The sequence below is a fragment of the Chroicocephalus ridibundus genome, chromosome Z, assembly GCF_963924245.1.
Source record: "Chroicocephalus ridibundus chromosome Z, bChrRid1.1, whole genome shotgun sequence".
NCBI lineage: Eukaryota > Metazoa > Chordata > Aves > Charadriiformes > Laridae > Chroicocephalus > Chroicocephalus ridibundus.
The window spans coordinates 11,728,085-11,752,104 of record NC_086316.1 but is presented as its reverse complement, the minus strand read 5'-3'; the positions used below and the strand labels follow the sequence as shown (position 1 = coordinate 11,752,104).

The 24,020-nt window shown below is 39.6% G+C and overlaps 1 protein-coding gene across 1 annotated transcript in view; it reads left to right on the top strand.

Annotated features, from left to right (window-relative positions):
- Window positions 1-24,020, top strand: part of SVEP1 (sushi, von Willebrand factor type A, EGF and pentraxin domain containing 1) — a 134,931-nt gene that overhangs the window by 15,620 nt on the left and 95,291 nt on the right. The window contains exons 2-3 of the mRNA XM_063319541.1: window positions 4,603-4,858; window positions 6,056-6,232. Of these exons, the coding sequence (XP_063175611.1) occupies window positions 4,603-4,858; window positions 6,056-6,232 (433 nt within the window). The remainder of the gene's footprint in view (window positions 1-4,602; window positions 4,859-6,055; window positions 6,233-24,020) is intronic.

Below are 24,020 nucleotides of genomic sequence, written 5' to 3'. Positions count from 1 at the left end.
TCAACATTAGAAACACAGAAGTTAGAGGTTTAGCTGTTTTTGTGACCATACAGGTAGGATTTCATTTTGCCTTGTAGTAGTGAATTTCTAGAGGAGTATTTTGTAAATTTCTAGAGGAGTATTTTTTACGACAGCTTTTCTGTTGCACAAGACTTCATTTTTTAATTCTTAAGGATTGTTATTGGCACAAAGAAAATGGTGAGTCTGCCAGATATTTGTACACACTAAACAGAGATTGAATACAATACAGATGGTAATAACTTCTTGCTAATGTGAAAAGAATGTTTTGTTTAAGATCTGGAAGGATTGCTGAAACCGACTGATCTATCGCTCCTGTGAAAGAAGTGTAGACAAGAAAATAGGTACTGAAGCAGTCAAATACAAGGTGTTTCTAGTGGCCCCATGCATGTCTTTGCAATCATCGAAAGCATTAATTGTCTTGTTTTGTTTGTACTTATCCCTTATAATTAATTTATAGTAGTGACCAAATGGGTTGTGTTCTCAATTAAACAGGTCATTCAGCACCTTATTTTGAATTATGGCTGGTGCTTAGTTTCATTTGATGGTAAAATCAGAAGCAGATGTGGATATTCATACCAAAGAAATAGGTTCTCAGGGTCCTTTTAACTTCCGAGTAATGTTTAGTGGGCTTTTAAGCTTTATTTATTGAAGAACCTGACAATTTATGAAAAGAGTGCAGAGACTTGTCATGAAAAAACAATAACCTTTACATAAATACAGTCCATGAAGTTGATGGGAACTGGTTAAATACATGGAACCACATCTGTGTGTGCTTGCAAGTTTAGGGGTTAAGTGAACAAACATTTTAAAATACATGAAATTTCTGTTGGGAAAAAAAAATAGCTTTCAAAAGGGCTTTCTGGAGAGGGAAAGAGAGAGGTGTCTCAGAACAGAGGAATGTGAAACAGGGTTAAAGGAGACAAAAATGATGTGAAATGCCACACAAATACTGGAGAGAAGAGGCAGAGCAATGCAGGCTGGCACTTGGACTGTCAGCAGCTCTGGGTGGTGGCCTATCCATTATGTTGCTGTGCTTTCACAGAAAGAAGCAAAACACTAACTGGATGGCCAGACATATACAAATGATTTTAAAATAGACTTACATCTCTTCCCCCCCCCTCCTTAAATGTTGAATGAGTCTTTCTTTCCCTTGTTCGTTTCCTCTGCTGTTATACAGCAGGGATTCTGTGTCTAGAGTTACAGCTGCAAGACATGAGGGCCAGGATGTTTGGTGGCTTTGTTTTGTTTTGATTTCTACGGGCAATATGTAGCAATCCTGTGTGTTCATCTGTCTGCTTCCCTACTCAGATCCACTGGTGCCCGAGTATTTGAGTCTGTCAGGCACCAGGAACAGAGGTACCTGACAGAGAGTACTTCGTGCTCGCTTACCCCTTAGCTCAATATGTGTCTGTGCGTGACAGAAGTGCTGCCCCAAAGAGGAGGTGGCCCTCTCAGATGCAGAGGACAGAAAAGCTCTGTTGGCTGCTTGCCTTATCTCAGGCTTGTGTAGCTAAGGGGTATTTGCCCCTCAAAAAATGTTCTTTTCCTGACACTTCCCACTCACTTTAATCGATGATCCATGTTTTTTAAGAGGGCTTGGTAAGCTATTGTTCATGGCACCAACAGCCAGGGAACCTTTCTTGGAAAGACATGGAGGGTTTGTGTACTCTGCACAGCAGTTTCAGAAGTCATTGGTGGCAGTCTAGTTTTGTAAAACAGAGATCCCTACTAATTTACTAATCAGAATTAAATTGTCCTTTCTGAGATCCATGTTGTCCTGGCTAGACTACTGGAGCTCAAGGTAGTTTGTTCATTGGCCATGCAGACGTGTACCTGTATTGGGGGAAAATACGGAGGTTTGATTGCTACCTATTGTATCACTTGCTGAAAAACTAGGGCAATGTGTAATGCCGCCCACTACCTTCATCTGCAAAGTTTGTGCAGCTTTGTGCTGCACATTCTGCAAAAGAAACATTGCTGAAAGGATATTACTGAAATTGCAAAGCCATGTCCTGCCAAAATTGAGCTTTGTTACCCTTTCTATGCATGTCATGACATAATCGTGAGTTGAAATCGTACTCTGCTAGAGCGAGCTGCTTGCAGGTGGGATCTTCAGAGAATTGCACTGGCGATATCCATTATGTCTCTTAAGTCTGTGCAAGTTGTGGTTTCTTTCTCAGTTACATAAGTTCCACAACTTGCATATATTTGGGGCCTATTATCCCACCTTTATTATAAATGTGATTTGCAGATTGAAAGTTCCTTCTGCAAACCTCAGAGATGCTACAGTTGCAAAAAACAAATAAGTATGAATGGAACATATGTTTTTCCTCATCATGTTTTTTGAAATAAAAGCCAGTTTCACTGAAACAGCTTGAGACAAACATCCTGAGTGGAAAATTTCATCCTGAATACTTAAGAAGTTGGATAGACGTTTAAGTTGCTTGCATTGAATTTTAAAATAGCACGGTTAATGCTAAATATGTTAAATATATGCATTAATCATAAATAGCACTACCCTCTCTGCCTGCAATGCCACTTGTCTTAGAATATCCCTTTCAGAATGCATTTTGAAATGAGGCATTTGGGTTTTTTCCTACTATTTGTCTTCATATTGTCTTTTGCCTTGTCTTTATCTTCCTGATTCTTTTCATTCTATTTTTCCGCTTCATTCTGGTTTTTCACATCATTCTGGTTTTCCACTTATGGTGTAAATGACATGAGGAACAATAGGTTTGGTTTATGAAGGGTATTTGTGTCTGCAAGAGAATTTGGTTTCACTCCCTTTGGGTTTTGCATACAAGTATTAATAAAATGAAGCCCAACAGCAACACGTTGCTTGGCAGTCTTTCAGACCATGGTGCCAATGGTCTGTGCTTTGATTTATGGTGTGGGTGCTCATTTTTGTTTATTATCTACCTGAAATGAATGAATTGCCAAATCAAAATCAAATTGTTCTGAAATATGGCCTGGGTTACTGAGAAAGGTTATGAAATCTCTGCAGGTTCTTTGGACTGGCCTAACTTGTAAACTTTTGATTGAGCTTAAAGTGAGACAATTTTACTCTCTGAGTCTTACTTTAAGATTTTGTAGTAAAACTTCTCAACTCAGTTAATCAGTTTTTGGAATTCATGTTTGTTAAAGGTGACTTAAATACATTTACTAGTCATCATACAATGGCATGATTTTTGGAGTATTGAAGGTCCGTCAAATGTGGTCTGTTGTAGCATGGTACAATCTATTATTGAAATAAACATGTTAGTAATTTCCATGTTACCAAGTTGAAAATCTGCATCTAATTCCTTCTACTTAAGTCCACAGGGGAAGGAGAAAATACACCTTCGCCATCCCTTGCCTTAGGGCTGCAGACAGCACCTGGCCGCCAAGAGGATATTGGTGGTGGTCCCGTATCTACTCACAATCTGACAGACTGTGGCTAATTCTGAGAGTGGTAACTCCATAGGGTGGTTTCTAGCCCACAGCACATTAACAATGCATTTTCGAGGTGCTCTGCCTGTCGACCAAGAACAAATGTAAATAGCACTAGTGCACTTTCACACTGAAAGGGTGAAATGGACAGGAATCTGTGGGGCATGTCCTCACTCAGGCACTACTGAGTATTGTCACAAATGCTGTGTATGAAGTATTAGAAAGAATGATCCTTAAAGCTGTTGGTGGAAGCAGGGTAGAAGGGATTACGGGCAGTTTTTGAAGCCATGATGGACAAGCTAAAGTGGTCTTGGCAGACTGGTCTAAGGGAGAAAAGTACTATTCGTCAGGGACAAATGAGGAATGCTATGCTGAGGTTGAAATAACCAACAATCCAAATGCTTGTTGGGAGAAGAGTAACAATTTTTCCAATAGGTCTGTAGATTTTTTTGAGCAAAATAATCCCTAATAAAATGTTTTTTGTTCTTAGTTACGCCTTACAAACTGTAGAGGATTTGCTCATAAGTTACATACTGAAAGCCATGATAATGAGAGCGGGTGTGCTACCATTTGCAGCACATTTGCAGCACATTTTCATAGTGGGGTTTGGTGAGTTTTCACTTACCTGAATGGTCAAAGATATTTGGAATCGAAGTGCATTCATGTGCTGAATGTAAAAACAACATGGACCAAGCTGGAAGCTGATATGCATCCACATCACTGCCATGATTCTGAGACCGTTAGTAGCATCTGAACTTTGGTCCCATGGGTCTTGCATTAGATTTTCAATGTTTGTATTACCTATTCAAACTGCAGCCTGAACGTAGTTGCTAAAGCACTGGTCAGGATCATTGCTGTCTGACACATGGGTGACTTTTATCGGTCAGTGTGAAAAGTGTCTTATTGCAGATCGTGTCATGATTTCTGTAATTGTGCAGACTGTGTCCATCTGAAGTGTGACGCAGTGTTTGGCTTTGTCTAACCACAGGCCCTACTTGCAGATGGTTGATATTAATTATAGTGAGAGGTCTTGCAAGGACTTAATCTAGATGTATAATTCAAATAAAAGGAGCCACATCATGGAGGAAGTAGTGTACAGATCAACTGCTACTAACCCTTTGCTGAGGCATGCAATTTCATTTTCTCTTGCAGCAAATATTACGGCATGCCCGTGGAAATGCCACAAAGGTGATATTTCTCATTACTGATGGATATTCCAATGGGGGAGACCCAAGACCCATTGCAGCATCCTTGCGTGAATTCGGAGTGGAGATCTTCACTTTCGGGATATGGCAGGGGAATATCCGAGAACTGAATGACATGGCATCCCATCCGAAAGAAGACCACTGTTACCTTCTTCACAGTTTTACCGAGTTTGAAGCTCTGGCACGCAGGGCTCTTCATGAAGGTATTAATGTACTAAACTCAGAAGTCTACAGAGAGCAGAGAGTTCTGAATAGAAAGATCTCCATAACTGTCTTGTAACTACATTTCATATAGCGTTGATTCCTTTTTTTTTTTCCCTTTCCCCTCTAACTTTCTAGCAAAGGTGTTAATTCCTCAGGTAAAAGGATAAACTATTTGTTTGACTAACTTATCATCAACGAAATGTGAGCCAAATTCTCCTCTTTGGTATATACATACTTAGATCCATTCAACTCTTTATTTTGCCCACGAAGAACAGACTATGGTCTTGGCTCAGTGTAACTTTTGCTTGAATAGATGAACCTTGTAGTCAAACAGTGGTTGTCCAAAAGAGACACCTAGTACACACTTTAGGACAGGCGTTAATATGTGTTGGTATTTTATACAGCAACAAAAGCTAGCCTGCTCAGAACTGACTTAGATCACTGCATATAAGAGTAAATATGATTGATGCTTATGACCTTATACATTCAGTAAAACTGGAAAGAGCAAGGGGTGGAAAGAGAGTTTGGATTGTGCTTTTATCCTTTTTTAATCTACTGTATTCTTAGAAAAAATTTCTTCTTGAAAAGTAAAGAAAGTTTAGACTAACAAGTGAGAACACATGATTAGACCTTCGTTTGTAAGCCAGTGCTTCTTGACTGAGGCTTAGAACATGCATCAGACTAGCCATTAGCATTTATTTCTTACATTTAATTTTTAAAATCATGCTACTTTTACATAAGTAGTGTGTTTTGCCACCATTCTGTTTGTTCCAGGTAAGGTTTAATTGGTCTACGTGAATGTGCCAAAGGAAAAGTATTCTTTTGTTAATATGACCAACTGGTTATACGTGTCGTGACCAAATGCTCTCCTGATGCTAAAGATGGCATCCACCAAAGCTGGCAAAAGCTGTCTCAGCGGCTTCTGTTGGGAACAAGACTGTATTTTGGCAGTCATGCAGCTTCAAATGAAGCTGAGTGAGAAAATGTGAGGATCTTTGTGTCATGGATTCTTTTTCAAGAATAAGAACACCGTTGTGTTTTTTTTAATGTATTGAGTGTAGCAAGGCTCTGCTTCATGCTGCCATCACTGCTGCTTAGAACTGGAGCCTAAGAAACATTTCATTAGTGACAGAATGTGAGGTTGTGGGGGGACTTTTGTTTGGATTTCTTTTGTTAATAAATTGGTACTATTTCAGACCTGCCCTCTGGCAGCTATATCCAAGAAGATATATCGCACTGTTCATATCTCTGTGAGGCAAATGAAAACTGCTGCGACATCATGGCAAGCTGCAAATGCGGCACTCACACTGGCCAGTTTGAGTGCATCTGTGAAAAAGGATACTATGGGAAAGGACTACAACATGAATGCACAGGTGAGTCTCATGTTTCAGTGCTTGGGTTTCTCTATATGCCCCGAATACATGGCTAATCTAGTTGAGAGCAAAAAGCTGTATTTGGGATTATGGCTATGAACCTGGGTCAGAGTGCATTTGAGGCTGTTGTAAAACTCTCTCTGGCTGAAGACATAGAATAGGTCTAGCAGGCAGACTCACCTCGTACCTTGTCTCCAGCAGCAGCCCAAAGAGATGCACAGAAAAGAGGTAAGAATAGGGCAAATGTCCTGACACAGTAAAACTTCCCCAAAACACAGCTCACCAGCAATTTGTGACTAGAGTTTACCAAGTCTGAGGTAATGTATTTTGCACTCAAATGCTCATAGTAAATTTTTCCTTCATGAATTTTGCTGATTGCTTTTTGAACTTTCATAAAATTTCCTGTTTAGAGAGGGGCTGTATATTTGGATAAATCCTTGCTGAAACTTAGTCAATTAAATGTTCTTTAATTCTTGCATGTTGACTTTCAGTTACTAAAGAGGAAGAAGGCATCTGAGTCACTAAACAGAAACTTGTCATCACATTCTGCTAAGATTGTTGTTGTTACTGTTTTTTGGACAAGTCCTTTTACTAGTATGCATTCAAAGTCTACAGTTAAAATAACAATTTACATTTCTTTATTGTCAGAGAAGGTATGCAGGTTTTATCCAACCTCATTGATTTTTCTAAGAAAAAAGTTTCAGAATTGTTGGATAATATCTGAACTGTGCTATATTTGTTTTGTGAGCTGGACAAAAGGAGCACTTATAATCAAATATTTCTCAACTAGAAACAAAATGCAGTATTTATATTGATTCTCATATTCTCACTTACATTCTGTGTATCACAGTTCTCATGAGATGTTTCCTGATGAGATGTGGACTAAGAGTGGTTGATATATGGATCATGGTTGTATATCTGTTTATGATGAGGGCCATGCTGCCTTTTTAAATGTTATTTTCATTACACATAGAGAATATCTTGATATAACTCGTGGGAGTTGGTAGTTCTGTTCAGAGAATAGACGCAGGCAGATTTGTGACTAGAAGCTAAAGAATTCCTTCAAGGGAAGGTTTAACAGAGACTGTGATGGCTGTATGCCTGCACAAGGAGGATTATAATGATACATGGATGGATCCAGACTATACATAAGCACATGATGGGGGGTGTTGTCTGTCACCAGTGCAAGATACTGGTGACTGAGATACCCCAGTATTTGTGTTGGAAGTTGATCAGTTGTATTATGCTCCCTGTGGGTTACCACCTTGTGATTCACCTTGTGCCTCTGGAGCATTTTTCCTTTGTTCTGTATTAAGAGAAGTAGGTAAGCAGAAATTCATTGGGTTTTGAGTGTAATATTAAGTAGAGGAATGTAGTTAGAATCAATGTCAACGCTGGTACATTGGGTCAGAGTCCTGTTCTATGTAAGTGGGTGCAGCTTCCTTGTGTGCTCAACTAACTCTAAACAAAGATACACTATTCCATTTAGCTTATTTTCCATTGTAACTCTAAATTGTTTCAGAAAAAATAAAATTTTCATCTTGATTTTTTTTTTGTCATTCAATTCAATTTCCTCCACATCGAGTGCCCTAGTAAACTATTGAACAAAATAACACAGCATTTCTGCCTCTATCAGTAGCTTGTATCATTAAATATTGCTTTGATCTGTTCCTAAAGATAGCGGGCCTATCATTTTTTACTTAGTCTTTCTACATGAAAGGATCTTTTGATGGGGTAAGCATACCTTTTAAGTGCCACCAAAAATGATAAAAGTCTGATTTCTTTAAATGGGTACTTCACAGCTCTAGAGGAAAGTTTCATTTTGACATCATCATCAGGTGCTTGTAAAATAAGTTTTTGAAGGGGTTGGTGTTAGATACACTTCAAATAAGCTGGTGATTGCAGCCATCTGTCGTATATGTGAAGATAATTGAAGATGCATACACATACATTTTAGGGAGAATTTGACCTGAGTAACTCAAGCCTGTTCTTTAAAATGCTTCTGCTCTGCTCAACTATTGTATTCTTCTTTAAGACAGACAGAGACAAAAGGCAACATGTGTTCTATAAAGGAAAAACAGAAGACTTTGAAATCATTTATTCTGAAAAGAATTCCAACCTTTTTTTTTTTTAACATTTCCCAGCTGAGCATGGCTGTGGATTTGTAAAGCATAAGGAATCTTAAGAATGCATCTTAACTTTTCTTCAGTGTATAATATTGCAGGAGGACTTTTGGCAAGTTTACAGTGACAGGACTTATATTTTAATTGGACTACTTTTAGTTTGTGATTGGTTACACTTGCAGGTACTCTACTAGCCTACATTTACATAATACACTAAGGCTTTTTTAAAAAAGTTTTCATTAAGATGGGAGATTGTTCTTCTGCAAAGTATCTGTTCTTTTACTATTTTAGCTGCTTTCTGTGGTTATTTTCTGTATGCTCTTGTGCTTATGCATTATACCACCTTACTGTTTTTTATGGTTTTAAAAGTGAGGTATCAGAATAACTATGTAAAAATTGTATAGTTCTTTCCTAATTACCTGAAAACACTCTCTAGAAAGCTTCTGTAAAATAAAATAGCAGCCACATGCTTTGTGCTGAAGAGCAGAAATTGGCTTCAGTGTCCCCCTCCTGTTCTTTGTAATATTGTTGATGATGTGCCACAGAAAGAAGAACAGACTGACTGTTCTCTACTTTAAAAAGCAAACCAAACAAAAGCTTCTTGGCCCACACTAGCAGCCTCATGCAGCCAGAGACATTCGTGACAACTGTGACAAAAGAAAGGAGAAAGAGGAAGAACAGAGGCAGTATTATAACCAGTCCCAAGTATTGTAGAGCACATAAACACCTCCTCTTCAATAATGCTTCACTTTTTTTTTCTTCTTCCTTTCTTGATTACAAATGTTGAGTTTCAAACCAGAGACAACCAAACAAAAATACAGAAGTCGGCAAAAATAAATCTGTGATTTCCGCTATCTAAGACTAGGGCTTCTGTTCCACCAATAAAAAGGTGGGTGTTCAAGTCAACTGCTTCTTCCACAGAAAAGTAAAACAAATGTCCATATCTCCATTTGCATCTTCTTCTCTGTCTTAGGAAGTTAGGGAATATGTCTTTAACACAGCCTTTTCACACTTTTTTTTTCATCAAGACTCTCCAGAGAAAGTACTTTTTTAAATGGGCTCTTGGGTTGGATGAGCTTTTAGGTTCATGAGGATGCAACAAGAAGATGACACCTGTCATGGTCTTCTAATCAGTTACCTCCTAAGCAGAACCACAGTTATTGGGGGAGGTCAGGAAACTGTTGCCTGACAACCAGTAGTTTCTTTTATCTAGCATGTGGACCCCATTTTTTGCAGCACAAGGTATCCATGAAGATGATGTGCAGTTCCAGGGCAGAACTAGTAACTGAAATACTTGTAGACTATGCTAGTTATTCCTTCTTTTGTTTGTTTTTGATCCACTACTTTGGTATAATTATTGAAGTGTAGAATTTCACCATATGTATGAGTATTGAATAGGTTGCCTGGGCTTTGATTTAGGAGTGTGCAGCATATCAGTTACCATCTGCAAAGACACTAGGGCAACAGTTTTGCCTACAAAACAGCACATGGATTAGATCTGTAAAGAGCCTTTCCAGTGAAACCTGAAATCATGTGAAAACTTTGACTTTTTTTTTTTTTTACAAATTTTAATTCAGAACGCATTCACTGAAAAGACTTTAAACTTTGAGGAAATGTAGGTCCAGCAAGGCGGGGGAGATTTGCATTTTGTGGTTTTTTGGATTTTAGACCTAATTTTCAGCCGAGCATTTTTTTTCTGTGGGATTTTCAGGATTGTGCCTGTTGTGAATGCAAACCAAAACCTGATGTTCAGGAGTTGGATAGCCTTCTCGTTAGGAAAAAAAAATATTTTTGTGTTTAATATGTATTACGCAGTTCTTTTTAGTCAGACAGGAAGAACTTTAGTTCCAATGGCGATTCCAATGGCCTAGTCAAAGAAAGCTAAACATCTGTTCTTTTATGCTGTGTCCTTCCTTTTGATAGGAGCTTCTGCCCTCCTGGAAGCTGCGTCACCCTTTCTCAATATTCTTTCTTGGGAAGCGTTTCTTTAGCTACCCTATAGGAGTTACTGACGTAATGAAGCTTTGCCAGCCATCTAGAAATTGCCATACTGTACGTGGAAATTTTCACTAAGTTTACAAGATCCCTCCAAGTCCCCAGGCATCCAGAGCTACTAACACATATCATAACATGCCCTGTACTCTTCAGTGGGTGCCTCTCTTGTATCTGGAGGAGAACCACCAGCCAGCACTCTGAGATTCCACTAGTAATTGACAGACAGGAAGGGGAAAGACGGCAAGAAAGGGAGTATGAAAAAGAGAGTGTACAAAATGTCTACAGCCACAGCAGAATGTCAGGCTAAATTTGCCTGTAGAATCTGAAGGTTTGAATTAGTTCACAGAACTGCAAATTATCAAGCTCTTAGTACCTAGTTTCATGCTGTCTCACAAGGCAGTGCCATTTTATGCTTTCATCAATTGAATCTGCATCTTAAAAGTGGACAAGAGTTCGTTTTGGTTCCTCTTCTTTGTTTTTAATTTCTAAATCAGAAAAATGCTCCTCAGTTCTAGTGGGTTTAATTTCTAAATAAGAAAAATGCTTTTCAGTTCTACCCTAGCTCTCACTAAAAGACAGCTTCTCCTGAGACCCGCAGCCATTGAAAACTGGCAAATTGAAAAAGGAGCATCTCCATTAAGGAAAGTGTCAAAAGGCTGCTAGTGTGTTATCTTGTGCCACATAAACCTGCAGATCTCGATAGCCAAAAAAGAAGAAAGCAAATAAAAATTTTGAACAAGATGAGTTGGAACAACTTGGATTAGATCTGGGCAAGGGAGTTGGGACGTACATGCTAAATGAAGCATTAATTAATGCTTACAAAGCCTGAGCAGCTTGGAGAGACATGGGTGTGCACTTACCTACTGTAGCGACAGGAAAGTTTGATTAGAGGGTCCTTGCTCTGTGGACAACACCTGTCAGTCAGTGATACTCCTCTTTTGCTTAGCAGCTCTCCTATCATGAACCCTTTTTTGTAACCCTTTTGGGGGACGAGATACCTTTGGAAACTTTACTCATTTATTTCTAATTAATTCATTTTTAAAAATGCCTCTCCCAGGTGGAGCCACCTTCTGTTACAGCGTCTCTTCAGTGGCTTTTTGTCTGTGATGATACACAGAGGTTCTATTGTGAATATACTGTGTTAAAATGACTGGCTGTCATGAAAGAAGAAGAGAAAACAAGAAAGCAGGGATCTAAACCAAGAGGAAGGATGCAAAATACCCATGACTAAGCAACGGTGAATTGATGCCTAATTAATACTGGCAAAAACATTCCTTGTTGTCATTCTGTGTATTTTTTCTTTTTCTTATAAATCTTGTTTGACTTTTTATGGGTAACAATCTGAGCATAACATCGTGATGATTAAATACAGAAGAAATGTAAATGAGTGGTTTTTTTCTAGTGAGGGTATCATAACATCATGATGGTAAGTACAAGAGAAATGTAAATCGATCTGGTTTTTCACTGAGGGTACAGGAAGACAAGCGAATGAGGAAGGTGGATACAAGAAGCAAGCGCTATAGGCAGGGCTATGGAATTTTAGTAAATCTTTATCTTTAAAAAATCTTTTTAAGACTTCAAAAAACAATATAAAAACATTTGTAATTATTGTTTGCATAAAGCCTGAGGAAAATGGCTTTTACAGATATTTTGTGTGGAAAATAAATACATCTGGAAGCACGCAGACATGCTCGTCCAGATTTTTTACATTGAAATTTGCTTTCTCAAAAATTTGTCACCCTGAGGCCCAGTATTTCCTGCTTTGCTTTTGGAAATTCAGGTAGAGTTTCTCCTGCTTGTTGCTAGAGGAAGCAGAGCAAAGGCTGAGTAAAAAAGGATCTGGATGCTGTAAGATTTTTCAAAATGGAGTGCACAACAGAGATAAAATCCTTTAGTTTGGTAATTTAAAAGCATGATGTCAGTAAATTCTTCATGTCAGGAGGGTTTTTTTAGGTAGGAATGACGCTTGACAGAGAGGAATGTTAGCTTGCACGATACTACAGTAGTTTTGCTTGCATTTTAAGTGGCTTCTGGCACCAAAGTAGTTTGTTTCCCACCTGTACAAACAGCTTTATGAAGATGGGGCATTTCTATCAGTGCAAGCTCCTTTTGCTGAGTTTACTCCTTGAAGCCTTATGACCTTGTACCCAAAGAGTGATACCAAAAAGGTTCATAAGGCACAGTGTGTATGAGGAGATAACAGGTTTTATCAATTACTGAAGTGTTTCTTACGGTGTTTCTTCTTGCTTGGGGGTTTTGCTTTGTTTTGGTGGAGGATTGTTGTTTTAAGATTATTGAACCTCATTGTTTACAAAGTGGAATTTTGGCCCAGATTCAGTCCATCAGAAAAACTCTTTAACAAACTCCAGAGTCAGACAGTGAGTTTCCAAGCCATCACAAGAATGTGAAAGTTTTAACATCTAACTGATGGCTTTGCATGCAAAATTGTGAAAAAGAAGCTTTTCTTGGTCAGCCTGGTACAAGTTTTTTCACCTAAACAAATGACACATGCAGCAACTGGTGTTTTTTAACCATATCAGTAGTTTTTGATACGCCTGTTGAAGTGAATAAGAGTATTTCCAGTAGTGTTAATGAGTTTTGGATCAAGTCCTTGGAACTGAGTGACTCATTTTTCTCTCTTCTCCAGGCCTTATGTATTAACTTCTATACACCTTCTGATGCAAAAGTAAAAATCTTAAGTAAAATGATAGCTAATATGGATAATGATGTTTCACTGGTATAGAATTTTTCTAACTCTTCACCATATAGCTTGTTTCCTTTGCCTTTAAAGCTGAACTGTAGCAGAGGAAGAAAACCCTAAAACTAACCAAAAACCACCAGCAGAAAAGTTTTCTGTGTATATCTGCTCCATTTCTGAGGAAATTCTTTAAAAATGAAGTTGTAGGGTGAAGGTGAAAACCCAGATTCAATTTTGACATGTGCAGACCAGAAAAGCAGAGGTGTAATTTTACGTCTGTATGCAGTATTGAGAAATGTCTCATCCTTTCCAACTAGGTGTCATCTGAGGCTTTAGGAAATAAGTTTCTATGCCAAAACAGACTCTTTCCTTTGTATTAAGTACAGAGCTATTTTTGAAATAAATTTGATGGAAAGTTGGAAAGTGATGCACAAGTTACCCTTTTTTTCCTTTTCTTGGAAGTGGCTTGTCCTGGTCACCTCAGAATGTCATGAAAATAAAGCCTCCAGCCAAAGTTCATATGTGCAATTAGAGGAGAAAAATCAACCATCTGGAGGGCTTGAGAGGAGCAGAAACTGTGCTCTGAATAGAAATAGACATGACGTAGAAATAGTCTCCAGCTTTCTGTGCCGATCAGGTTTAGGCTCTCCCTGGAGCGCCCAAGCTGTCCTTTGGCCACAGTATAACCATTGCAGGCACCCGTCACAATGAAGAAGGCTCAATACAGCACCAGATAGGTTTAGCCTTTAGTTAAATGACTGTAAACCCTTTACTGTTAAGTCTGGGCTTTGCCTTTAGTCTCTAGACAGGATAGAAAGCAGGCTGTCTTACCTTTGTTGAGATTTTACATAGTTTGAAAACATCCTTTTCGAGCTGTGCAATCCCAGGCAAAGTGCTAGTTTAAAACTTTGTGCTGAACATGTCTTCCTTAACTGCCTGAAAAATTAATCAGCCAGTTGTCACAGATTTGTAAAGAGTTTAGGCTCATACTATTTTAGCATAGGCCTTTGATAAGCCTGACTGGTCCTGCAGATTTGAGAATCATTTTCAGGACTGGGACTTGGATCATACCAGGCCATTATTGGAATAACTGTCTGTCCATTGAATCCCTTAATGAAAAGGTTCTTACTGCAACGTTCTTCAGTTACCCCTATGGATTAAATAGTGTCATCTTGCCTTCACTGCCTTTTCAGAAACACACATCCAGGATGTTTTCATAGACACGCATGCACACATATTATTCCTGAACTTGTGCCAATCTCACAAATTAGAAACAGACATCTTAGCATTTAAGCAGCTTTTGTCTTAGAGAACAAAAAATTAAAATTCTTTAAAGAGTGCATCAGGGATAAAATAAGATGGCAGTATACAGAGAAGAGTGTTAGTTGAAATGAAGAGAGATCTTAGAGCTTGTTTTAATTAACTGTTTTATCCCTAGCTGCTCTTTCAAGCACCAGAGCATCACCTTTAAGTACTTAAGTCATTCCCAGGACATAATTTGTGCTACAATTAACTTGTAAGGTTTAGCCTTAGTGCCTGTGGGGTTATGAATAGGTATCGGGATTCCTAGCATCATTAAGTTGCTCCTAAAGTCTTGTCAAAGCTGATTCATTTAACCAGACTGGAGCATAGCGCTCTTAATATGACAAAATCAGGCAGTCACTGTGTCTCTGCATTTGGAGTTTGATGGATTGTACATGGTGTGTTTGTCACTTCGTCAAACAAATTTGACTCTTAGCTCTCAGAATCAGTTCCCAATTGAGCATGGAGTGTACAATTATTTTCATTTTATTTTAAAATCCTTGTCTTGACTTGCACTGTGATATTCACTCTACCCAGGCCAGAGAATATTGCAAAGCATATTCTCTGTAAGAATAAGTACTGTTCCTTTCAACATTTTAAACAATATTGTTTACTTCTCTTTCAATATGAAGCAAGTATTTTGTATAAAATGCAGTTTGCATGATTTTTCAAGTGTTCAGAGATGGTCATCTGTTAATTGCCCTGAGTTTGCTGAGAGGAAAAAGAAAATGTAGAAGCAAAGGTGCTCAAAGCTCATCAGGTCATAACCCACAGCTAAATAAGTAGTTTGTTTGCAGATTCTGACCTAAACAAGGTCTTTCAAGGGATATTTACCCAAAAGGCAATGTAGGTGTTCCTTATGTTCCTTTCACTACCTTCTGTCCATTGGGCTACCACCATCATAAGAGAGGAAAGATAGTAGCAAGAAGGGATGAAGTGGCTTTTCTGTTGCCTCTCCTGTTCACTCCTGTCCAGCTGACTTCTCTGTGCACTCTGTGGAAAATTGTCTGGCAGGTTCCTCAGATCATTTCACAATCACGACCAGGGAAGAAGCCCTCTCTCTCTGTCCTCTGCAGCTATACTCCTCGCTTCCTGCCGCTGTGCACATTCTCTGTTTCTTCAGCCACAGAGGTCCAGTACTTCAGACTCTGGTACAACTCCAGCAAAGGCAGCGGGCAGCAGCACGAGTATGCTGGAAAAAACACCATGATGAAAAGGGTGCAGAAGCCCACTCAACTTGGAGCGTAATTAGAGCAAATAGGTTGCAGACATTTTATGATAAGCTTAATCTGTTCGCCAGGTAGTCAGCAGTCAGAGGGGATGGGAGCAGTTTGGTCTTCTGTCTTGTAAGCAGCCTTGTTTTCTTCTGTCAGTCCAAAATCTACTGCAGATGGCCCAACCTTCTCACCCAGAAACAGTGCTGACTGCATGGTGGAGTGTGAGTGGGTCCCTTGAGAATGAGAAAGCAGCAACACAGATCAGTTTCATCAAACAGGAAATTGGTTTCTCCTGGTTTTGTTGGTGTTTTGATGAAAACAGAACTCTGCACAGAAATGGGAACCTCTTCAGGCCAAAACCCTAGGGTTTAATTTGTTACCATGCAAAACAAAGCCAGACCAGCAGCTCACACTTCCAGTGCAGATGTTTTAGTAAGACTGATGTCTGAAGGTAGTTTGAAGACATGAACTTTTTTCCCCACAGTCCGAAATTTAAATATGGAGTGTTTTCCTTCTCAAGAATGGGAAGAATGAAGGGATCTTTGGGGAGTGGAGGAGTTGAGAAAGATTAGTTTTACAGAAGTGTGTATAATATAGTTAAATCATATAGTCTAATTTTAGTCGTGCTGTTTAGTTATAGTTTGACCTGACAGATCTGAAACAAAACCCAATGCAATTAAGCACTAAGCTGCAGCTTTTCATTAGTGTAAAGCGTAGAGGAATGGCAAAATCTCCATCTGTGTAGGTGTGTGCAGCTCTACTGATTTTACATAGAGCTGCAGCCTGTTGCAACAGTCTTAAGATCTGGCTCCTTCATCTGGCCTTGAGGCAAATCTGCTAGGGTTTTTTTCATGAGAGCAAAAGAAATGTTCTGAGGATAGCTAAAAAAAAAAGTGGATTTTTAGCCCAAAAAATTCAAACAAAGGGTGTTCCCTTGTAAATGCCATAGTAAATACCCATGCAAAGTTTCCATCTCCTTGTGGTGTGTAGTTTGTTTCTTGAACAAGAGTACCAGAAGATGAAGTACAAGAACTTTCCTACATTGTGGCTGCTAATCCTGTGTCGTTTTTTTTTTTTCACAGATTATTGCTATTAATTTCAGTCTGTTTGTTGGTTAGGGCTTTGCAGAATAGTCCAGACTATAACATTCCTGTTATTTTTGTCAGACTTCCCTTCAGCTCCAGTTTTTATGGTTTTATGACATGTAAGTGCTTGCTACATACTGAATGTGCTCCCCTAGAAAAACTCTTATCTGGAAGTACGCTTAGGTGGTATTAAAAACTGTATTGAGATAGGAGACAGGAAACGTTAATGTTCTGGTGGAACATAGAAACATCTATACCTACATGGGCTGGGAGTACTCTAAGGCACATTACTGTAAAGGCATATATTTATATTCTGAGCTTAATGTCTGTGTAAAAACGCCTGGAGCTTGGAAGGAGAATATTGGCTTGTTATTCTGTTTTCTCTTCCTGTTCCTTATTTCACGCTTTGCCCATCTGCTGCCCTCAGAGCATCCCGTGAAGCCTACGTGGGCCTGGAAATGGCAGTCTGTTAAAGCCTGCTGCAGTAACTTCAGCATCGTAGGAGACAAGCCCAGTGCATCTTACAGCTGCCACAGTGTGTGTGCTCACTCAGGGGAGTCCAGGCCACTGTAAAGGTGCTCTGGTACCTTTAAATGCAGCAGCTAACTAGTTTAAGTCTTCTGCATCTTTTTTGGCTCTGTGGCACAGAGGTGACATAGGTCTCAAGACAGACTGTATGGAAGAGGGGTTTGCCTGCAGGAATACGAAGTGCTGCAAGAGTTACTCGTGCAGATAACACAGTTCACAGGACTAGGTTTTTCTAAGTACAAGAAGGAGGGTGGGAGGCTGAGTTGCCATATTCTGAGGGGTCTTGATGTCGACACAGAACATAAGCAATGCTCGCCAAATCTCATGGTTATACAGCAGAAGAGAGATGTGTAGTTAAGCTGGTGTTTCTTTTGGACTTCCATTATTATCTATCTCACAGAGGCTTTAGTTTGTGTACCTAAAAATAGCCTGGTCCTCTAGCCCTGTTTCTGTTGTCAACCTGGCAAGGAATATCACCTGAAATGTAAATATTCAGTTTCCCTCTTTTCAGAGTCTAAGCCTTTGCCTTAGCATAATGAGGATCAAAATATGCAGTCACTTGAAAATCCCTTCACTCAATTTTTATGTCATTATGAATTGTAGAGGAGTAAAGCACATACATACTTTTTTTTCTCTCTTATATTTCTGAATGGAAATTAAAAATACAATGCCTTACAAAATATAACACCATTTTCAAAACATGGTACCTCTATGAGCACCCATATTCTTCCCAGTTGGTCAAAAACACTTCCCAACACTTCCCAAAACTGTCCCAGTGCAGCACAGGGGTGGTCGTTAGGTCATGGCACAGGAGTACAGGTACTCTCCGTCTTTGTTAGTGACTTGATTTCAGCAATGAGAGTAGCCAAGCTGTATTCACGTATGGCTTTTTTAGGCAGACCAGTTGCCCACCTCGTGCCCACAGTCCAAACCCATGAGAACAGAAGTAATGTGATCACAAAAAGTTGGACTGAGAAGGAGCACACCAGGCTCGGACACTGAGGCACTATATCTCTTTAATGTTACAGTAGCTGAGGGTTACTTTTGTTCCTGCCTTTTCCATGACTTAGCAGTGATGCTCCTTTTTGGTATTCATCTGTGATAATGGCTCTTCTAGCCTAGGTGACAGAGGAGTTAGGCCTAGAAGCAATACTAAGCTATACTGTGGCCCCAAGAGCAGAGTTAGCATGGCCCATCAGTTCCAGTTGACAAATGAAGTTGCATGCTCTGCCAGCCTCCAGGATTCTGCTGTCTTTACTCTGCTGATTGATAGCTTTTCACCATCACCAGCAGTTCTTCAGCAACTCTCTGGGCACTTTCTACTATGTCACAGGGAAGAGGGCAGCTTACACCATGAGAATGTGGGAAGGCCCTTACTGTCTTCTTGTTCCCCTACTTCTTTTTAACAACTGCTTATCCCTCAAGATGCAGGTGGTGGATTACAGCTGCTACTTGTCTGGTTTTTGCCTCAGGACTGAAGCACAGACAACTACTAAATGTAACAGGTTCAAGGTCAGTGAATGTGATGCTCACGAAGTTGTCTGTAACGTCTTAAATTTCATTCCCAGTGATGTTAGAGATTGATTGATTCTCACTGCTTTTAAGGTAATTTTTGGGAGGCTCCTATGTTGAAATAGAAAGTGCAGTGTCTCATACATGCAGTGCCTCATATATTCCTACGTCAGAGAGGTAGTTTATCGTCTGTTCCTTGCGTCTTTCACTGTTTCACAGTCTGCAAAAGTGCAAGAAATTGGCCAAGAACTTGGCTCCAACTCAGGAAAAACTGGGATATTTTTAAACAGTGTTAATTATCTCGTGAACCTAACTAATTGGAATCAAGTGCTGTTTAGTAATAGATTTTCTAGCTAAAAATCAGGGGTTTAATAATCGTAAGTTTTAGGTTCATTAAGCAGTGATATAATCATTATTTCTGCTTACCTTTTTTTTTTCTTTTTCTTCGGGTTGCAGTTAAGATTGTTCCCTCCTTCTTGTTCTCCATCTCTGCACATGTAGATGGGCTTGTTTATGGCAAAAGAGCTCAGGAAAAGGGCATGCATTTAGAGAAGAAGGTAGGACTGAAAGTGTAGCAGAAGTTTTTCCTGCCAAATAATACAAAGGATCTCACTGCCCTTTAGAAAAAGAACAAGCGATTCTGCTTCTTCAAGGTGGAAGAAATACCCTTGACGCTAAGAAGAGGATGGAAAAGTGGGACACAGACCATCTGTACATCACTTCATTGTACAGAGAGGCTGAGCACCTGAAAATTCTTCAAAGAATCTCACTCTGCTGTTTCCCTGCTCGCTTTCTGGCAGCAGCAGCCTGCTATTTCATTCTAGATTAAACAACTGCACTTCAGTAAGTCTTTTGGTTGTTAGAGGTTGCTACTTTAGCACATGTTTGGTCAATAGCGAGAAGGGGCCTTACGAACACATGACTAACTTGCCAGGGATTCCTGCTTTACGAGAGAACTCCTGCATTGCAGAAGATTAGGTCTTTGCAGAGTGGATAACGGGTGGACACCGGGTTAGTGCTGTCTAGTAGGGGGTGCAAAGGTGTTGTTCAGAAATATTTTAATGGAAGTTCTTCACAGAAGAAAACTTCGTTAGAATGAGGACTAAGCTTGTGTATTTGATAGTGGTACTGCAACGTAATCTTTTTAATCTTCAATCTTTTTTACCATAGCTTTTGTGGTAGTAAAGTTCACTTTGTTGGCAGGCCCAGGACTTAGTACTTAAAACACATACCTTTAGTTCAAATCTGAGGTGACCCTTTTTTTTGCAGCTGACATTGCTTTACCAAGAGTCAGATCCATCCTTAAGGATTTCATTTATGTCTTGCAAAGAAATGAAAGGGGACAAGGACAAGGGAAGATGGGGGAAATGAAGTGAGCAGCAGTCACTTCTCCAAACATTCCTTGAGTAAGCAGCGGTTAATAGTGACCATAGTGATCTAGCTGTTCTCTCAGTGCTCTTGCCTTCTATAAAGGAAACTCTGTTTTGATCTACATATTTAGATAATTTTAAAAGAATTCAGGAGATCCTGTCAGTTTCTGTAAGAGTTTTGCATGAGGAATGAAAAATGGGATTTATGGCATTTTTCACAGTAAATCATGGGTATCAGTAACGATTCCAGGAATTAAGTAGAAACTATAACATCGAGATTACAACAGTTTACTGAACTCTGCACAGGGATAGCTGGGCTAGTTTCACAATATGTAAAAAAATAATTGGCAAACCCACCACTTTTTATTGTCTGATTGCTGGCCTGAGCCATTGCATGTGCTTCAGCTCACTTAAGTTAACCAAAAACTGTCTGACTCCCACCCGAGGCTGCTAAGTAAATAAACATGGAAATAGTGACATATGTTCTCCATCTGCACAGTCATGTGCTGTATCTTCAGTGCTCAGAAATGTTACTTAATAGGAACATAATCACTGTTGTTGAAAAGTGTATTTAATGATAAAAATAAGGGATGTGGAAGAGGGGCCAAGTTTGGCACCTAATGCAGTAGTGACAGTTTATTGAGGGTCTGGCAGAAATGGCTTCACTTTCCTGTTTATAATAGCTTTTGCTTGCTGCATTCCCCATCTGTGATTCAGCAACTGGAGCTACTCTGATCTGCAGAGAAAAGAGGCAGAAATAGGTACCTTTTTTTTTTTTCTTCATGATCATATGCAACAGCAGCTGCTGGGAGTGGGTGTTGGGAAACAGGAGGCAACACCAGAAAGGGAGCATTTCACCTTAGACTAGTAAAATAATTCAGGACTACACAGGGTTCTGTTAATGTTTTGACAGAGAGCAAATTCACAATTTTTGCCTGAATGAGAGGGAGAAAATCTGAGGATGTGGAGTCTCTGACACCCCCTGGATTCCTCATGCAAATTGCTGCTCTCAGGAAAGCCGCTTCGGTAGTTTAGTTTGACCAGAAAGCCATTTTTAGTTACACTCTTTAAGCCCCAAGAATCACTGAACATAAAACTGTGTTGAAGTTGCTGAGTAGGTGAACACAATGGAAATGGATCTTGAACCACCAGGCACATTCTTCACTGCAGAAATCTATCATTGCTGTGAAGACTGGGTGCGTGCGTCGTTGACTTCTAAACCCCAGTCCCTTATTTTGATTAAAATTACCTTTGAGGAATCCCAGGAGAAGGTGATCTGTTGAGTTAGCCATGTAATATGAGACCTGTGCTCCTGGCTTCTGGAAGAAAGTGTATGCTGTGATGAGCAAGTGCTGGGTGAGTTGTAGTGATTTCAGTGTGTCCCAAGAGTCGCAGGCAGTGGAGTACCTTCTCACTTCTGTCCAGCTTCCTCTGGGTGTAGCACATCAGGAGTTGCTAAGGAACCAATTTTTTTTTTCTCCAGCCCCAGCTAAGACTTCTCGCTTTCCACGTAGTCCCTCTTTCCAGTTGTGGGTAAAGGAGGACTAGTTCTTGCTTTCCAATGCATGCCACTGGCTCACGCAGAAATTAAACAAGCAGCTTATAGTACAGCCCAGAGAGAGCTGTTTAACTCCTCTGGTGTATGTAACTGCCATCAATTGGGGTTTGGTCTGGGGATAATTTTGGCCCCTTCAGCATCTAGAAGCTGCTTAGTAGACTATCGGGTTAGGGAGGTGATGGATTGGTGGATTTGTTGGTACAACAAGGAGTAATGCAAAACTAAGTAAAGTATGGAGTGACTTTGTTTCCCTCATCTGATTTGAATCCCCCTTTGCAAATGTGTCCTTTTCTTGGCCCTCCCTTTTCCTTCTTGACTCAGAACCCTTTCTGTCAGCTGAAAGGAAGAGTAGAGTTATTAGGTACATGGTACAATGGTTGGTCCAGGCCTAGAGAAAACTGGGCTTCCAGTGCCTTCGGGTGAGACAGATACTAGATCTCTGAAACATGTATTTGCTCATCTGTGTGTAGCAAAAACTGAACAAAATGTTCGGGTTCTTTTGGTGGAATTTGCTTTACTTCAGGCTGTCTGTATTTTTTTATTGTTTTGTAAAAGAAAAAATGTAACTTCACAGCAAGTATGTTAAAATGGCAAAAAAGCGCACTTAGGACAGGATGGTGATGTTCCTTTTCAGTGTTTATGTATTTAAATAGCAGGAAGCTATCCAGAGATCCAGGGCACTTAGAACAGTCCATTTAGAGTAGCATGTGCTGTCACGTCAGCAGTGATTAAGGTTTACTGAGGAATGTGTGTCTGTGATTATGGTGAAGACTATGTCCAGAGAAGCTTACTATATAGTAGTTCTGCTCTGAGCAAAGCATTTTCAGAATTGCTTTTATTTCCCCTTTTAAGTAAGGGACTAATGGTGTGCGAAGTTTTGGACACAAAACCTTCACTTGCTCATGAATACATTAATGAATAATCTCTAATTGCACGGCAAACTCCACAAAGTCAACACAGATCGTTTCCTAGAAAGACCTTTTTGTAGTTTCAGAAGTGCTTGTACACTTTTATCAGGATACATTTTAGAAATATGCAAGGGCATGAGGACATACATCGTTATGCAAGCTCTAAAAATCAGAAGTGCTGGCATGAACTGATATCCATAGCTAGTAGGCATGTTTATGTTTGCTTTGGGTATGCCCAAACAAACAAACGGCAAACCTGTAAACACTGTGTAAAATGCCACTGAGATTTGAACTAAAAAAGCTTCATTTCAATACATGAATGCCATTTCTGAGTATACAAATTGCCCAAGTTGTCAGGATATATCTTGTGAACTTGTAGCTTGAATGAAGCATGGGTAGGATTTTTTTTAAGTTACAATACACTACATGGAATCAGGATTTTTTGTTTTTATTCCTGAGTAAGCCACGTGCTTTTCGGCAAAGAGAGAAGTTACCTTCTGTAAAAGCGTATATAGTAGTCTTTATTTTTATGATTGTAAAACATGTAAAATACTTTAAAAGCTCTGTGTCCTTGCAACACACGTGTGGTTCAATTATGAATCTATTTAAGGCACTCACCACATTTTTAACATACAATAATTGGTCTGCTTTTTAAAAAAGTTTTAAAACTGGGCATAAGTCAATTTTCTATGTATTGTCAGTACTGCTACTATTACCAAGGAGGATGTTTTGCAGTCAGAGTCATTGCTTTGCATTAATCCTGTCTAAATCTGCTGGCCCCAAGCCTACCCAGGGATTCTCAGCACAGTTATGGCTCACGGCCAGACCTCCCAGTGGAAGAAGGTCCTTATAGGCATCCTAACTTTTACAAGCTGTGATAGCTCTTGTGCTTATATTCTTCAGCAGGCAGATTGTTCCCCCACACTGTGCATGCTTGGGGTCCTGAGATGGAATGGTCACCCAAAGGACTGCATCTCCTTCCAGGCAACTTTCCAGTTCTTCTGCCCCATGGGAGAGGATCCAAGATGCTCATTTTTATCGTGAACAAGTTATTTCTGCTGAAAGTTTGTTATGTCTCTTTGAAGTGCTTAAAGGTCTAGAGCTAGATCATCTCAAAGTGTCATTACAAATGCTGCAGCCTGCTTGGTAGTGGAATATTGCAGTTTTGATGTCTGTAAACTCAGTAGAAAAGTTTGAGTGAACCTCTCCCTGTGTATCATTTATAGAAGTAGCTAAACTTCTGATTTGTTTCAGCCTGCTCTCCCCAGTGAGAGGAAATTTGTAAATTCCTCTGTAATGAAGAGATGGAGCAAATTACATCAAATAGGAACAGAGAAGACATCTAGCTTGTTAAATTGCTAATCACGTTGCTGTGAGAAGGATGCTTAAGGAATACTGACAAAGAGCAGATGGATGAGTAGGTTCAGTGCTGTCTGAAATTAATGCAGAGCACATGCTGGGGATAACAGGAGATACTGAAGAGTTGGAGAAC